At 39.8% G+C, this 18,372-nt stretch overlaps 1 protein-coding gene across 2 annotated transcripts; it reads left to right on the forward strand.

Annotated features, from left to right (window-relative positions):
• The first annotated feature begins 1,496 nt into the window (after window positions 1-1,496).
• LOC116513923 (cytochrome P450 2J5-like) lies at window positions 1,497-15,914 on the forward strand. Of its 2 annotated transcripts, none has more exons than XM_032225251.1 (10): window positions 1,497-1,536; window positions 4,937-5,197; window positions 6,009-6,171; window positions 7,161-7,310; window positions 8,631-8,791; window positions 11,099-11,305; window positions 12,615-12,756; window positions 13,860-14,047; window positions 15,276-15,417; window positions 15,519-15,914. In XM_032225251.1, exons 2-10 carry the CDS (start codon window positions 5,027-5,029, stop codon window positions 15,701-15,703), a joined length of 1,509 nt encoding a protein of 502 aa, XP_032081142.1. In that variant the 5' UTR covers window positions 1,497-1,536; window positions 4,937-5,026; the 3' UTR covers window positions 15,704-15,914. The 2 variants fall into 2 exon arrangements, with proteins under 2 accessions (XP_032081142.1, XP_032081143.1); XM_032225252.1 differs by having other exon boundaries at window positions 11,099-11,275.
• Window positions 15,915-18,372: the final 2,458 nt, after the last annotated feature.

Below are 18,372 nucleotides of genomic sequence, written 5' to 3' on the forward strand. Positions count from 1 at the left end.
GAGTGAAATGCAATAGAGAAACGTAATTGGAGCTGGGCTGGGGTGACCATGTGTGTGCCCACAGAGAGGGCCCTGTGTGCCATTTCTGGCATTCGTGCCACAGGTTCACCATCCTGGATCTAGAGCCACTTTAGTGAATGAGACAATTTATACATGAAGTAAATAATTAAACGAATAACAAGGTGATTGAAGGAGACAACAGGGGGATTTCTATCCTTGAGGCATGAGCCTGGCACCCAATTACCATAAAGGAAATTCTGTGAATGGATAATTGTGGAATGACCCCGGGAACCAAGTGAAACCTGAGTCATTCCTAGAGTTCTGCAATTACCCAAGGAGAAAATGAAAACATCTGGAGTCCAGGAACAAGAGTAGACGTGAGCTTAAAAAGTCTTTCAAAGATACAGCTTTAAGACTGCTCAGAATGAGATATATCAAAGCACTCAATACTTGGGTGGTAGGGAATAAAAAGAATAATAAAAGCATTGGAGCCGTGGTGGTTAGAATGCAGGCTACTTTTGCTGCCTGCTGGCTACCTGCAATTTGGCAGTTCAAACCTCACCAGGCTCAAGGTTGACTCAGCCTTCCATCCTTCCCAGGTAGGTAAAATGAGGACTGAATATACTAATTCAGTAAAAACCACTTACAGAGAGCTGTAAAGCATTGTGAAGCGCAGGGGTGGGTTCCTGCCAGTTCTAACCTCTTCTATAGAAGAGGTTCCACAAATCTACAGTGCCGTTTAGAACTGGTTCCAGCTCCCTCCCCATCCCCCCCATCCGCACATCATCAAGATGAAGAGCGAGAGGAGGAATTCTGGGAGTTGAAATCCACAAGTCTTAAAGCTGTCAAGTTTGAACACCCCTGGTTTTTTTTTTTTCTAAAGGGTTAGGGGTGCAATGGTCTTGTAACTCGACAGCTTTAAGACTTGCGTGCTTCAAATGCCAGAGTTCCTGAGCCAACATTTTGGTTGCTAAGCAAGAACGTTGTTAAGTGAGTTTCACCATATTTTACAAGTTGGTCATGCCCACCCAGTCACATGGCCAGCAAGCCACTCCCACCCGATCATATGGCTGGCAAGCCACTCCCACAAAGCAGGCCACACCTACAGAAGAGGTTCTAAAAATTCTTGAAACCCAGCACTGGTGAAGTGGTGTATACGTCTAAGTGCTATTCCTATTGGAACATAAAGCAAAACACACTATCATAAAGGATAACTCAAGCTTCTTGTGCTGTCCCAACAGTATACAGCTAATTTAAAAATTAGAAGCTGTCTCCTTTAAGCAACTATCTCATGGGAAATGCAACTACCTTGTGGGAAATGTAGTCCCATAACATGTGACCACATCTGTGCTCCCTGATTGGGCAGTGGGGTATTTTACCCGGGGAAATTGTTTTATTACTGCGCACTCACTGAATCCCTGTCAGCACTACCAGAAGCAGCTTTGCACCAGCGGCATGGGTTAGAGGAATTAATGTCTTTTTACACTACGTCAAGGGAAAGATCAGGGAAAGTCAGAAGAACCTCATTACTGAACTGTAAGTTTTGCTTTTAAGGATTCCTGATAATAAACTTGATCTGAAAAATATTCCCAAGCGTGGAGTTAACTGGCTGCCCGAGCACAACCTCATTGCCCCGGGGCAGAACACTTCTGCTAAAGCTTTATTTCATCATTTCCAAGTGGGGTCATAGGTTAGGGTAGCTGGCTTGTTGACATAATTGTTAAATATTTATTTGTAAACGCCCACAGCTCTCTACCTATAATTTTCTGCTTGGATTTAGGAGGCTTTTCAATCAATAACAGCTGCTGCAGAATCTATTAGCAATAGCAATAGCAGTTAGACTTATATACCGCTTCATAGGGCTTTCAGCCCTCTCTAAGCGGTTTACAGAGTCAGCATATTGCCCCCAACAACAATCCGGGTCCTCATTTTACCCACCTCATTTTACCCACCTGTATTACAACAGCCCTTCCTTATTAGCATAGTGGTTACACTTGTTTTAGGTGCAGAAGGCTGCACAGGACCAGAGACAGTTCTCACCAGTTTGAGGGTTCCATGAAGACCTTCTTGTATTTGTAAGCAAAGTTGAGTGAGGTTCTTCAGTGATAAAGTCCCGCTGCTTATTATTTGAGTGACGCATGGTCAGAGGTAATCTTAATCATGTGGATTAATGTAACTTGTTGACAAAATACCAGTGGTAATCAAAGAGTTAAGCAAAAGATATCTTGCTTTTCATTCCCTTCCATGAAATCACTTCTGTATGGAGTGAAGCAGGGTCAGAGGGAGCCTCATTCATGTGGATTACTACAATAACTTGTTGAGTACTATGAGATTTGGGATAGATTTTATCAGTGGTTAGATTTAAGGAAGGGAAGTCGGAATGGATAAGCACAAAGATGCATAGATTGAAACATAAGGCAATACAGGTAGCATAAAACATCAAAAGATGTTTTGCTATTTGTTATAACCCAGCAACAACCTGTGTTGCATTCTAATTGGTTGGTCAAGGCACAGCATCTGATTGGCTGGCCTCGTGACAGTTGGGCTTTGACAGTTGCTTCTGGCTAGTATAAATACCCTGACAGTTGCAGGGAGAATCTTTGAATCGCTTGTCATCTGGTACTAATAAAGATCTGTCTTGCATACATGGCTCCTGCGTGTCAATCCCTCACAACAACAACCCACACACTCACACACGAGTTTACAATACTATTCATTCCCTTCGATGAAATGCATAAAACAGGAGGAAGAGGAAAAGGCATCCGACGAGAAGGATACAACTGTCTCCAGTTCTACTAGTGAGCATCAAAGAAAAAGAAGTAACAGAACAATGATAGTGATAGGGATAATTTTGGTTATTTGCTACTTGTTCTGTTGACTCTCTTCTTCCTGAAACAATGTTGGACCCAATGACATTTGCCTCCTGGTCCTTTGGCTCTGCCAGTCCTTGGAATCTTCTTGGCAGGTGGTCTTTGGCTCTGTGAAGATTCCTTCCTTAAGGTATTTAATTTTAACCAGTAGTATGCAAGTTAATTCTCATTTGTTTTCTTTATACCGAAATTATGGTATAATTCATCCTGCCACAATATTCAAATAATGCGGAACATTTTTTTTTCAAGGGCCAACTGGACTTTCTGGCTTTTTTTTTTGAAGGTGTTTCACGCCTTATCCAAGCTCAGCTTCTTGGATGAGAAACAAAATGTCTGTCAGCCTCCCAAATTGATTAGACATGGGACATGACAAACGAATTCTCTTCATTGTAAAGCTACACTAACTCAGTCTTGCAAATTTGAAAGTACAGATCTGCTGCAGTTTCTTTTTATTGCCTGATAAGTTAGATGGGAACCCTTTGAAGTTTCTTTTTCTACTCATTACTCAGTTTGGGCTCTTCCCCCTTTTTATATAATCATTTCCTCTGTAGCATCTATTCATCCACCTGTTTTCCATGGTCATTCTCACATTCCATTACATCAATTTAGAAGCCCTGTTCTTTAGTATCTAGAAGTAGATTTAGCTGTCCTAAATCTTATGTTTGAGCCAGCAGTGTACTGCAGCTACCAAAAAGGCCAATACACTCCTAGGCTGCATCAACAGAGGGATAAGATCAAGACAACAAGAAGTGATAATATTGCTTTATGCCATGCTGGTGAGATTACAAGATGACAACACATCTGGAGGTTTAATCATATGATAAATGGTTGAGTGACTTAGGTCATCTATAGAAGAGAAGGATCAGCAGGGAGATAATAACTGTCTTCCAGTAGGTTTTTTTTGTTGTAAAAAGTTTTTTATTTTTCCTTTCAAATTCATTCTTAGATATACATTCTTATAATTGTTATTTAACATATGTCAATTCACATCATTTTTCCGCCTCTATATTTACATTTTGATATTTTCTTATTTCCCCTCTCCCTATTGTAATCATGTATCATCTGATATATTTATTTCATGTTTTGTTCCTTTTTCTTTCTATTTATATCTTTTTTCCTACTTCAATGAATGGAAACTAATAACAGTGTTTCTTTCTATGATCGGTGTAATTAGCACTGGAATTTTGTGAACAAGAGATTACCACATTCATTCTCATACTTCTGAGCATGTGCCCCTTAAGTAGCAGAGGAAGATAATTCTTTTAAATCAGGGACATGGGGTGGGGTAGGAGCAAAAGCAGTAAGGGGAAACAAGTCATGTAATAGGAACAAGAAGGTGATTTCAAGGGGAGAATTATGCTCAGAATGAGACATATCAAAGCAATCAGTAGTTTGATGGAAAGGAATAAAAAGAATAAATAAATATTGGGTCATAAGGCAAAGCAGAATATCACAAAGGGTGGGGCTTGCTGCTACTCACAGCTCTCTACCTATAATTTTCTGCTTTGATTTATGACTCATTTCTATCAGGAACATCTGTTGCGGAATCTATTACAACAGCCCTTCCTTATTAGCACAGTGGTTACAATTGTTTTAGCTGCAAAAGGTTGCACAGCACCAGAGATGGTGCTCACCAGTATGAGGCCTTCATGAAGATGTTCCGATGTTTGTAAGTGAAGTTGAGTGAGGTTCTTCATGATAAAGTCCTGATGCTGGGCTTCCAAGGGTAAGTATGAGAGATAATCTTGGACTAGATAATATCTCTGTGGCCCAACAAGATTTTTCTGTATATTTTGGTAGATTTCATGGACGTATGGGACACTATGATTCTCATCATGATTTCATCATGATTTTCAAGTAATGCTGGCACAGTATCAGTTTAGAAACCTATTGGATTATACAGTCCTAGTTTTTTAAAATGAAATCTCTTTATTATTTGAGTGATGCATATCAGAGGGAACCTCATTCAAGTGGATTAATATAATAACTTGTTGACAAAATACCAGTGGTAATCAAAGAGTTAATCAAAAGATGTCTTGCTATTCATTTCCATCAATGAAATACAGGAGGAAGAGCAAAAAGCATCAGACTAAAGGATACAACTATCTCCAAATCTACTAGTGGGCATCAAAAAAAAAAAAAGAACTAGCAGAACAATGATGATAATAGTGATAATGTTGGTTTTTTTGCTGCTTGCTCTGTTGCTTATCTTCTTCCTGAAACAACTTTGGACCCGAAGACATTTGCCTCCTGGTCCTTTGGCTCTGCCATTCGTTGGGACCTTCTTGTCAGTTGGACTTTGGCTCCGTGAAGATTACTTCACTAAGGTATTTAATTCTAACCAGTCTAACTGATCATGATAATTCTCAATTCTCAAGCTTCTAACTGCTTCACTGAGAAACATGTGAAATAATGGGACTGAATTTTTAGAAGGCAGTTTCCATCTTGCCCATAATTGTTTGATAATGGAACCAATTCTTCAGCGAGAGGTTGGATTCCCCTTCATTTTGTTCCAATTATACTAGATGTTCTTCTATTGAAGATGCTTTATTCTATGTTCCTATGGTTGACAATAAGAAGAACATTGTAACCTAAAGGGCCCCTTTAATTCTGCAATTGTAAAATAATTTTTAAAATGTTTTGCATTTGAGTTCCGAAAAGTAATTTCTATTTTAGATAATGACTCAAGTAGCTGATTGGAGAAGACAGGAATAGAACAGTTTTCTCCTAAGAGACACTTATATCTGCTTTGTATGTGGTAGAGCAATGTAACATACTTTTTGCCTAGGAAAGAAAGTTGTATTGTGGCTTCCACTAAAGAGTTGGAGCACCCACAACCTCTGGAGGTAAATTGTTGCAATGGTTGATTTGAATTTGTCCTTAATTCTAGTTGTTTCTCTCCTTGGTTAAAAAAATAATAATAAAAGGATGTGATCTTAAAAAAATAATTCAGAAAATCAGAAAGAAATTCTTGGCAAGAATCTTAGAGAGAGAGAGAGAAAAGAATTCTAAAGAGGGAGAATTGCATACGGTGAAAAAATCTTAGAATTCAGGATGTAGGTAAACTTGTAGATGGTGTATAGTATTAAATGGGAATTATCAATAGTCAACACTTCTCATCTTTGATTCAACTGACAGCCTGCAAAACGATATGGAAATATTTACTCCTTGTTCTACGGGCAACAACTTATGGTAGTGCTCTCTGGGTTCAAAGCTGTGAAAGAAGGAATGACTAACTTCCCAGGAGAATTCTCAGATCGAGCAATGAGCCCTTTTCTGAATGATTTAGGAAAAGGAGGGGGTAAGTGCAAATTGTAAGAAATTCTTCCTTAATAACCATCAAACTCTTCCAATTTGTAGTAATATTACTGATGTTCGTCAATCATGTTCCAAGAGGACCTTGACATCTAACAGGTTGCGGGCCTGTCCACAATGTGATATTATGTGATAGTAATATTATGCATAAGGGATGCGGTGGCTCAGTGGCTAAGACACTGAGCTTGTTGATCAGAAAGGTCAGCTGTTCAGCGGTTCGAATCCCTAGCACCGTGTAATGGAGTGAGCTCTCGTTACTTGTCCCAGCTTATGCCAACCTAGCAGTTCAAAAGCACATAAAAAAGCAAGTAAAAAAATAGGAACCACCTTTTGTGGGAAGGTAACAGCGTTCTGTGTACCTTTGGCATTTAGTCATACCAGCCACATGACCACGGAGACGTCTTCGGACAGCACTGGCTCTTAGGCTTTGAAACAGAGATGGGCACCACCCCCTAGAGTCGGGAACGACTAGCATATATGTGTGAGGGGAACATTTACCTTTAATATTATGCATAGCAAAGAAAAAGAAGAGTAAGATGTAGTAATTAAATTGATTTACAGGCATGAGATCAACAAAATTTTTTTTTACTTAATCCATTTTGTACCAAAATATTATACTTAACTTTCCATGTGGAAAGTTTCCTTTCATTCATATACTGATTTGAACATTGCCTTTTTTCATTAAACTTCTACCTTATTTCTCAGGATCTCATCAACTTCATCTACACGTTTCCCATCTTCCCTTTCCTCTGGATCTCTTTCCTCCTCTTTAATATTTCTGTTTTATTTCTGTTTTCTGTTTAAATGCTCTTAAAGGAAAACGTAACATCTCCAGAATTATACAAAAATGGCAATGTGTCACAAGAGTTTGGTAGTCCCACCTGAAATTCAGAGAGATGTTTGCCAAGAACTTGACCTTTTTTTGAAGACAAAGGTAATGAGGAGTCATTTATCGTTGTCTGCTGATACCTTCAGGAATCATTTTCTCCAATGGTAATAACTGGAAACAGCAGCGACATATTGGCGTCACTTCTCTGCGGAAGCTGGGCCTGGGGAAGAAAAGCATTGAGCATCAGATAGAAGATGTGGCTCAGACATTGGTGGGGATCTTTAGACAAACAAAAGGTATGTCATTTAGGATAACACCCCAAATCCCCATCTGCCAAAATCTTTTCCATTCTGACTATTCTAAATAAAAATTGTTAGAAATTCTGTTTATATAAAGCATCACATAGAGCAAACAAACAGGACAGAAAACAGAAAACTCTCCTCAGAACATAAAGAAACCATAGACTATAATCATAAATGCACACTAAACGCTGCCATCTATTGGTTAAATAATTTTGTAGCTGTTGCAATACAAAATATGTATTCCAACAAAAATAGATGTATTTGATTTTTTTTTAAAAAAAACGGTCAGTTCCCATTTCTTTTCTTTCACTCCCTCTCAGTCTCCGAAATTGATTAGTCATGGGATATGATAAGACGAACTAATTCTATTCATTGTAAGGTTACATTAACTGAATCTTGCAAGATTGAAAATACGGATCTGGTGCAGTTTCTTTTCATAGCCTGATAAGTTAGATGGGAACTCTTTGAAGTTTCTTTTTCTACTCATTACTGATTACTCAGTTTGGGCTCTTCCCCCTTTTTATATAATCATTTCCTCTGTAGCTCCTCTTCATCCACCTGTTTTCCATGGTCATTCTCACATTCCATTACATCAATTTAGGAGCCCTGTTCTTTAGTATTTAGAAGTAGATTTAGCTGTCCTAAATCTTATGTTTGAGCCAGCTGTGTACTGCAGCTACCAAAAAGGCCAATACACTCCTAGGCTGCATCAACAGAGGGATAGGGGTCAAAACAACAAGAAGTGATAATGTTGCTTTATGCCATGCTGGTGAGATCACACTTGGAATACTCTATCCAATTTTAGTCACCATGATACAAAAAAGATGTTGAGACTCTGAAATGTGTGCAGAGGACAACAACAAAGAGGACAACACATCTGGAGGTTAAATCATATGAACAATGCCTTAGGTAAGTCTATAGAAGAGAAGGATCAGCAGGGAGATGATAACTGTCTTCCAGTAGTTGAAGGGCTGTCACAAAGAAGAGGTATTTGACATATTCTTTAGGGCATCAGAGGGAAGGACAAAAAGTAATGTGTAGAAGGTTGTCAAAGAGAGAACCAAGCTAGAAGTAAGGAGAAATTTTCTGACAATTAATCAGAAGAATTCGCCTCCATGGTTGTGGGTGCTCTATCACTGGAAGTTTTCAAAATAGACTGAATGACTATTTGGCTGCGATGGTATATAACTCTTGCCTTGAGAAGGGGATTCAACTAGAAGACATCTGAAATCCTTCCAGCTGTATGATTCTGATTCTAGTAAAAATCGGTTAGGAGGAGAGGCTGGATTCATGATAAAATATCTTCCTTTTCAGGGCAACCATTTGACCCTTCACTTTCAGTCCTAAATGCGGTTTCTAATGTCATATGTGCTTTGAGTTTTGGACATCAGTTTTCTGAAGAAGATGAAGACTTCCAGAAGCTGGTTCACGCTCTTAAAATTATTTTTAAATTCTTTGGTGACTCTTTTCATGCGGTGAGTCATTTTTTTCTACTAAGGAGGCAAAGCCCTCCAAACTAACTATGTTTCCACCAGTATTTTCATGGAATCCAAGAATGTGTGGCATGCAGTAAGTTTTGAAAATCCTCTCCTTTTCTCTTCTTTCGTATGTGTGTGTGTGTGTGTGTGTGTGTGTGTGTGTGTGTGTATTCCTTAAGGGAGTCTTGATTCCTGGTGAGAGCCTGGACAAGTATATATTATTTTATTTTTAGATATACATCAACATCAATACATCAACAGTATGGCATCTCCATGTCATTCATTTTGATACAAATAACAATGATATTAATAATATTTGTTATGTTACTCAAGCTTTTATCATCTTAGTGTTGATACACATATTTGTATTAAGATATAATCCTTCATTATTTAATTGTTCAGTGTTTCAGTATGCCACTCTAATGCCAATCACAATATTAGTTGAACATGTATAGTAATACCATCTTTCAACCTCTAATTTTTCCATCTGGCTTTTCTTCTATTGTATAAAAATGTGTACACTAATATCCCCCCTATTTTTTGTTTATAAGACATTTCCTTTCTATCCGTCATCTTTTGCCTGTTTTAATACTTCAATTCTTAATTATTTTTTGGCTTGCCTTCCTTACTCATCTCTTGGCTCTTATCTCTATCTAGTCAAAATATTTTATGTTTTATCTTTTCCTCTGCCACTGTGTCTTGCTTGTATAATTCCTTATAATATTTTTCTAGTATTTTTTCCTTTTCTTCCTTTTGATAACAAATATTCCCTTCTTGGTCTAATAATTGATTTATAAATTTCCTTCCAGGACCCCTATCATGTCAGCTATTCTCTCCTAAAATACACTTCAATTTGTAAAACTGTTTCTAAAGTAAAATGTAGAAATCTAGAAGCAATATTCTAGTAGCGTCTGAATAGTGAGGAAGAAAGAGGAAGAATGATTTCTCTGGATCTGTTGAAACTATACGCATAGTCTTTGGCTTACAAACACAATTGAGCCTGGATTTTTGATCATAATTCATTGTGGTTGCAAGTTGAGCCAGCATGTGACTGGACTTGATATTACAACCATTTTTACAATGGCTGTTAAGCAAATTAGCATAGTTATTAGCATAAGTTATTAATAGTTATTAAGTGAATCACATGTTTATAAGTTTGAATCCAGCTTATCTGATTGATGTTTTGTCAGAGCTCGCACAGTGTGACTATGTGAGAAACCAGGAGCAAATACAGAAAGCAGAGGTTTGTACTTTAAATACAAACAGGGCCTCTTCTTATTACAGACTCTTAAAGTGATATCAGCCCCCAAACTTGCTGACTCATTCCCAGTATTACATCATCATAGCAGCTGGTCAGCTCTTAAATTATTGCCCTGACATGTTTTTTTTTGCTGAAAAACAGAAAAGTTGTAAAGTTTGTTTGTGTCAACTCATAAAGTTGCCATGGTGAGGAAAGGGGGGGGGGAGTGCATTCCACGCATACCTTCGGCCAGAGTCAGATCTCAGATTACTACAGCAGGTTTGTGAGGAGTGCGCCTCATTGGTGAATGTGATTTATGACACAGACTGAGGAGAGGGAAGGAACGGGGGTAAAGTCCAGCTATAATTCAAATGAGGATCAGATCTGACTGCAAAAAAGGTATTGACAAAATGCTCCTCATAAATGACTGGTTTTCTTTTGAAACTTCACTCGAGGCTCATGAATCAATTAGGGCATCTTTTGGAAACCTGACAGTTTGTTTATTTAGCATGTGGCAAGTTGTAAAGTGCAAAGTGAAATCAGGAGGCTGCAATCAGTCATGAATGGAAGCCAATTTCCAAGCATCCAAAATGTAATAATGTGACCATAGAATGGTGCAGCAGTCATATCTTTGAGGAAGAGTCATGAATATATTTGTTCAAGCCATTGTTGAGCTCCATCACATTGCAGGCAGCTAATGATCCAACAAGACAGCTAGATCATTTTCACATGTACCATCTCCCATAATGCATTTATATCCCTTTGATTTTTCCTACCTATATGTAAGATTTTGCATGTGTTCCTTTCAAGACTCTCCTGTTCTCTAAGATATTTTCTTATCCTTATGGCCACCATGTTTTTTTTGTCCTTTCAGAAAGAGAGAGAATAATGCAAGGCTTCGAATGTAGCCTTGTGATATACTTGTCAGCATCTCAAGCAAGTAACAGGTTCTCATTGGATACTATTGTGGACACGCAGGGACTCATGACTTATGATGCATTGGACCCTTCCCTGTTTTGCTTGTGGCAGGAAATAAATAACCTTTCCTCTTCTTTTTCTCTTAGGTGTATGATTTGTTCCCACAATTAATGAAGTATCTCCCAGGCCCTCACAAGAAAGCCCTGGCTTCTCTGGATATTATCCTTGAATTTGCAAAGCAGGAAATAGAGAAACACAAGGAATCTCACTGTCTGCATGAACCACAAGATTTCATTGATTACTATCTTCTTCAGATGGAGAAGGTTGGGTTTATTGTGGTTGTATTGACACAGGCAAGGGATTATTCGTTTTTTAGAAGTAACTTATCGATTTGAAGTGCCTTAGCACCATTATTGCACATGGTCAGTGGTGGGTTTCAAAAATTTTTGGAACCTCTTCTGTAGGTGTGGCCTGCTTTCCGGGTCCACTGGTGGAACCTCTTCTAACCGGTTGGTAGATTTGACGAACCGGTTCTACCGAATAGGTGCGAACTGGTAGGAACACACTTCTGCACATGGTCTTAGTTTCTCTACAGTCACAAGGCATGGTAATTCAGCGATGCATCACAATCAGAAGTAAGAGCCCAGTATCTGAACTGAGTCCCTTTATTTAATTTGATACCATCAGTCATGAGTTTACCATTGGTCTGGTCATCACACTCAAGATATACAGTCTTCTTAATACTGCTCCCCATTCCTAAATATATGAAGATGTATTTTCCACCTTTATATTAATGGTTCAATGCTGCTTCCTATTTTACTTTCTATCTTGGTCTCATCAGCATAACATTTATTTATTAAAGTTATATGCCTCCCATCTCACGGTTAGAGAGATTCTGGGCAATTTACTGCCCAGTAATAAAGAGGAGACAGGTGACATAGAGGGATGGGAATTTTTTTTCTACACCATCAGTCACTCCCAAAGTAGCGCACTCCAGTTGTGGCTCCAGGCCAGCCAACAGAGCCACATTTTTAGCCTTACCAGGAGATCAGGTGACTGGAGACCGGCCTCCCTTCCAGTGGGAAAATAATCCATAGGGCAGGGACCACAGCAGGAAAGGCTCTTCTCCTGGGAATTTTTTGGCAGCTGAGATCTGAAGTGGGCTTCTTCTGTTGGATTGAGGGGGATATGGCACTTCCAGTGGGTTGAGGCGGTTCCTTAGATACCTTGGACCCATGCCATAAAGGGCTTTATAGGAAATATTCAACACTTTGAATTGGACCTAGGAACCACCTAATCAGTGTAGCTCATACAACAGAGATGTTACATGGGCCATCTGAATGGCCTCAGGAACTGTCTACATCACTGAATTCTACACCAGTTATTGCTTCCAAATGCTCTTCAAGGGTAGCCTCACGTAGAGCATGTTCCAATAATCCAACCAAGACATTGACCAGGGCATGAGTGACTACACGGGCCTCACAATCAAATGAAAAGGTACTGTGTGAAGTTGCACAAATACTCTTTTAGCCATGGCTGCCACCTGCAGTTCGAGCAGGAGTTGTGAGTCTAGGAGAACCTCCAGAAACCCAGAAATAAAAACAACCACAGGAAAGCTACATAGAATTCAATGTAATTTTCGTTTTCCATTTTAAACATCAGAGCAGGAATGACCCTGACACTACCTACAGTGAAGAGAATCTGGCTCAGTGTATTTTTGATTTTTTTGGTGCTGGAACAGAGACAACCTTCGGTTCTCTGATGTGGGCACTGCTCCTCTTGACAAACCACCCTGACATCCAAGGTGAGTGAAATCTGTGGGAACAAGGCCCAGCCTCAGGTTCTATAACACAGACCAATTATTTGAAGGTATTTGAAATATTAAGTCCTATTGAATGATGAACTGAATCTACATAGTTATTTTCTACATAAAATGTCTTTTGGCAAAACTGGCTCTCTTGAATAAGAAACGGAGAAGAGGCAGACATGACTGGAGAGGAGAAACCTTGATCTTTAGCCTTTACGGGCTGATGTTTTGCCCCTGTGGACCAGGGGCCATTGAAATTACAGTTCAGGTCCTATTAGATTATTCCCTGTAGTCTGCAAGGATTCTGCACTTCATTTATAACTCCTTACCTGGTAATATATTATGGGAAACACTCATCTCTTTTATAAACAGGTGTTCCTATTGGCTCAGTGTGACACAGTTTCATTCAATGTAGCTAAATTATTCTGTAAAAAGATAAAGTTAGGCCACCTCTGTAATATTATGTCTTGTTTATTGTTGTAAAAGTTTTAATTTTTAACTCTGGTCTGTGATCGTAACAAAGGATTGATTGATACTTCTGAGAATTAAAATTGGGAAATGAATAAATAAATGAACAAAGGAATAAAAAAAACCCACAATATTGATTGATTGATTTTGATTTGATTTTATTATATTTATATGCCGTCCTTTTCCCCTGAAGGGGACTCGGGGTGGCTCACAATTCAAATCAGGGAAGGGGGGTACAGACAAAAAATAAAAGATGAAACATAACAATACATAATTTAAAAACACACAACAGTCATACCATTCGAGACGGGGGCAACAGTTCTTTAGCCCCAGGCCTGTCGGAACAGCCAGGTTTTAAGGGCTTTGCGGAAGGCCTGGAGGGTGGTGAGGGTTCGAATCTCCACGGGGAGTTCGTTCCAGAGGGTCGGAGCAGCCACAGAGAAGGCTCTCCTCCGGGTAGTTGCCAGTCGGCATTGGCCGGCGGATGGAATTCGGAGGAGGCTTAATCTATGCGATCTTATTGGTCTAGTGGAGGTGATTGGCAGCAGGCGGTCTCTCAAGTACCCAGGTCCAATACCATGAAGGGCTGAACATGAAGTTTCCATTTCCATTCTTGTTTTCTTGTTTTCTAGAGAAAGTTCAGAAAGAGATTGAGGATGTGTTTGGCTGTTCGGGGTCAATTTCCTATCAGGATAAGAAGAAGCTGCCCTATACCAATGCCGTGATTCATGAAATGCAGCGTTTCAAATTTGTCTTACTATATGGGGTTCCAAGGCAAAGCACAAAGGATGTGGAGATGAGGGGTTACCACATTCCAAAGGTGAGAAACGTGTTTGGGCTGCATTGCAGTAGCCCAACATGGAAGGAAAACGAGAATAAGACACTTGGACAGAAGGTGTCTCTGTTCAGGAAGTGCCAATTAGTCATGCAAAACTGAATAAGCCAGTATAATAAAAACTTTTGAGGGTTGAATTATGGGTTTAACTTCAAACACTTCTCAGATTTTAAAGCTAGAATCTTAAATGTTTTATATTTATCCTAGGAAGATGGTAAGAGTTTAGGGGCTGAAGTTCAGCAGCCTACAAGGAAAACCTGTACAAAATGTTTTAGCATTGGCATTTACCTCCAGCTAGTTTGGCCAAAATGTTTCCAAACTGCTCCCTTGAATGCTGGAGATGTAGCTATAAACAGGGAACCTTCTACCATATGTGGTGGACCTGCACCAAAGACAGGAAGTATTGGCTTAAAATAAAGGAATGGTTGGAACAAATTACGGAACAAATTACAGAACAAAAGACCCGATCTATTTTTTTTACAAAGTTTTTATTGTTTTTATTAAAGAAAAACACAAAAGAAAAAGATCATCTTTCAGTACATCTTGTAAAAAGTGTATCCATTGGTTACAGGTACATTTCGTGCATTTCTTCGACAATCATTACATATATTTCATTCAGTTTGAGTTTTACATTATATAATTTATATATTTTACTATCACTATACCACAATTTTCATTTAATTAGGGTTTTCAGGACACAACCACCTACTGGCATTTTTCCCCCCAGTCTCAATGAATCTGCCATAACTTTACATCTTTATACCATATACGACAATACTGTATATATTTGTAGATATTATAATCTAAATGACTATATAATATAAAAGTAAAAAGTCTAGAAATAGAGCTTATGTAAATATGAATGATAACGATACTGATACAGAAATGCTGTAATGAGTAGAAATTTGTTTTTTTTAATCTTTATGTTTAATAAAAATTATTTTAAAAAAGGAGTTTAGGGGCTGAACTTGAGATCAGAATTGTAGTCAAGTATAGCCATGTTTCTTTGTCCCCTTCTTCAAGAGACAAGGTGACTTTAATTAAGAGAAAGGAAGCTAAGCTGTTGAGCAACCACTGCTCTCAGAAACAGAGAAATGAACAAACATGGATCCGTCAAGGCAAGCTATGAGCAAAGGTTTCATCAATATTGTTTGACCTTCTTTGCCTGTTGCCTTTATGAAACTGTTCTGTTTAATTGTTTTTTAAAAAACAGGGGGCCTTTATCATCCCAGACCTGCGTTCTGTTCTTCTTGATCCTGAGCAATGGGAGACGCCTGAAAAATTCAATCCAGATCATTTTTTAGATAAGGATGGGAAATTCATTGATCGAGAAGAGTTTCTGCCCTTCGGAATGGGTAAATCCAGGAGCCCAAAGCAGCTCACTCATTTATTATTTCATTTATGGTCTGGAGAACAGATTATTATCTGCTTCATCCATGCTTTGTCTCATCCACAGGTCTACGTGCCTGTGTGGGACAACAGCTGGCAAGAATTGAGACCTTCATCTTTCTGACAAGCCTGTTGAGGGCCTTCAGCTTCCGGTTGCCTGAAGGAGTGAAAGTACTCAATGAAGAACCTGTTGCAAAGATGTCAATGCACTCACACCCTTACAAATTGTGTGCTATTCCCACACAGGATTAAATTTTAAAAAACACCTAAAAAGGATAAAACTCTTTCCTGTATGCCTGTTCACTGAATTTGATCTTTTGCCTTCATTTGTTGTCAATTAAAACTTTTTCAGCCTATTGCTGGGTTCACAAACACACTTCACCAGTTCAACCAGTGATGTATGAACAATATTCTAAGTAAATTTGTTAGGTTTGGTGCCAATAAACCTATTATTTTCCATATAGTTCTAGAATCTTTCTTTTCACACAGCCTTAGAGGGAATCAAGCAGGGGTGGGTTTCAGGCGGTTCGCGGCGGTCCCCGCGAACCGGTTGGTCGGCGAACCCGGAAGTAACTAACTTCCGGGAACGCTGAAGGGTCCACCCGCCCGCCCGCATTTCTTACCTGGTTTTGATGAGTTCTGCGCTTCCATGCATGCACAGGACGCATACAGCGCCTGCGCGATCATCCAGGAGCAGCTGGAGCATCGCACAGGCGCTAGTACGCATGCGTGCACTGCGTGCGTGCATGAGGATGCCGCCGGCCCCGTTCCAACTGAACCGGTTGGAACGGGGCGAGAAACCCACCCCTGGAATCAAGCTATTCTCTAAAACCCCTGAGGGTGGAACAAGAAGCAATGGGTTGAAACTAATCAAGGAGAAATTGAACCTGGAACTAAGGAGATATTTCCTGACAGTGAGAACAATTAATCAATGGAACAATTTGCCTCCAGAAGTTGTAGCTGCTCCATCACTGGAAGTTTTTAAGAAAAGATTGGACTTGAAATGGTATAGGGTTTCCTGCCTGAGCAGGAGCAATAGATATAGATCAGTAGGGTGTTGCCAATTTTGTTACTACCGGTTTGGACGCATGTGCAGAAGTGACGGGCAGGTGGGTAGAGCCTCCCACTACTGCTATTACTGGTTCCACCAATCTGATCTGAACTGGCAGCAACCCACCTCTGATATAGATATATCATATTTTTCGGAGTATAACATGCACACCAGAGTATAAGATGCACCAAAGTTTTGAAGAGGCAAATTAAAAAAAAGTTTTTGCACTCTGCAAACCTCCCCAAAACAGTCCATTTTTCGTGAAAATGGGCCCATTTTTTTTTAAAAAGGGCATTAATAGCCCTTAGGAGGCTTGTAGAGTGTTCGGGGGAGGGGAAGCAAGCAAAAAATGCCCCGTTTTGGTGAAACCAGGCCCATTTTTTGTCAAAAAAGGGCATTAGGAAGCTTATAGAGTGCTCCTGTGGGCTGGGGGGGGGCAAAATTGAGCAAAAAATGGCCCATTTTTTGTTCATTTCTGCCCTCCCCAACACCCAGGAGTTCTCTAAATCTCTCCTACAAGCTATGCATGGCCATTTTGGTGAAGGGGGCGGGGTTTCAGGAGGCAAAAAATGCGGTAGGTGTATTAGACGCAGCCAGATTTTCAGCTTCATTTTTGAGGGAAAAAGGTGTGTCTTATACTCTGAAAAATATGGTAGTCACCAAATAAAACTATTGCCATAGAGAGCATAATGTAGCCAAGAAATGGAGCCCTTAACATACTCAGGGCCCCAGACCTGGGGATATAACCATTGTCCTCATGAATTTATGAAAGCCGAGCAAGGTTAGGACATTCTAATCTCTGGAGAAAGAGACTAGGGGCTACCACAGAAGAGGGGCATCTTTCAACTTCCCTTGGCTGACAGGAGCTATAAAAAGCCAAATCTGCTGGATGGAATTGGATGGGGAGAAACAGCTGGGAGAAAAAACTCCCTCAGGAATCTAGTTTCAAGCCATGAAGGGCTGACAGGTGAGAAACAACACCTTGAATTACACCTGAAAATATTCTGCCAACATGCCCTTACCTCTAGTACTTTTAGTTCTATGAATGTAATCCAGCTGTGTCCTGTGGAATTCACATTTAAGCAATTTGATGTATAAATTTGCATCGAGCAGCTTTACTTGACGTACAAGAATTACAGGTTCCTCCATGGTCTTGGTATATATAAGGATATCGTCTAAATAGACAAGTATCCCTTTATATTGATGTTCATGCAGCACTTTCTTAATTAGCTGCATGAACACCACTATCTATCACGTTCCAGCATTCACGTTGAATGCAAACAGAGGGTCAGTTTGTTTGGTAAAAAACTTTATCTCTATCTATTATTACGTGATAACCAGCACTAAATGACCATGATACAAATATAAGCAAATCCAAGTCAGTTCTAACCAAGTTAACACCATCACTCATATATATACCATTACCCCACCCAGCTCCACCCACAACTCCACCCAGATGACACCCAACCACCATCACCAATCACCATGACCCACACCCTCAGCCACACCACCACTCAGTGCCATCATAGCCTCCTTCCTGGTTACCCACATCCAAGCAGAAGAGTTACGTCAGAGTAGGCAGTTGAACCCGAGCAGAAGAATTACTTCTGAGGAGGCAGCTGCACCCAAGTAGAAGAGTTACTCTGCAGAGTGGTGAGGGAAGCCTTACAGAGCCACATGCAGCTACAGACTCCGCCAACATCAGAGAGTCAACATCAATATGGCAGTGTTGGTGGTGTGTAAGCATGGCTGAGTGGGCATAGTGATGGATGGGCTCCCCCTGAATGGCAGCCTGAGGGCTGACATGCCGCCCCCTACCACTGGATAGGACTCTGGAAGACAAAAAGCGCTATTAGCAGTATCCTCTATA

Source organism: Thamnophis elegans, chromosome 10 (genome assembly GCF_009769535.1).
Source record: "Thamnophis elegans isolate rThaEle1 chromosome 10, rThaEle1.pri, whole genome shotgun sequence".
NCBI lineage: Eukaryota > Metazoa > Chordata > Lepidosauria > Squamata > Colubridae > Thamnophis > Thamnophis elegans.

Bases quoted from the DNA above. Each gene is read 5' to 3' on its own strand.
- LOC116513923 (XM_032225251.1), top strand. From the start codon at position 5,027: ATGATGATAATAGTGATAATGTTGGTTTTTTTGCTGCTTGCTCTGTTG. The intron at 7,311-8,630 runs GTATGTCATTTA...CTTCCTTTTCAG, and splicing joins GATCTTTAGACAAACAAAAG to GGCAACCATTTGACCCTTCA. The intron at 11,306-12,614 runs GCAAGGGATTAT...TTTAAACATCAG, and splicing joins TTGTGGTTGTATTGACACAG to AGCAGGAATGACCCTGACAC.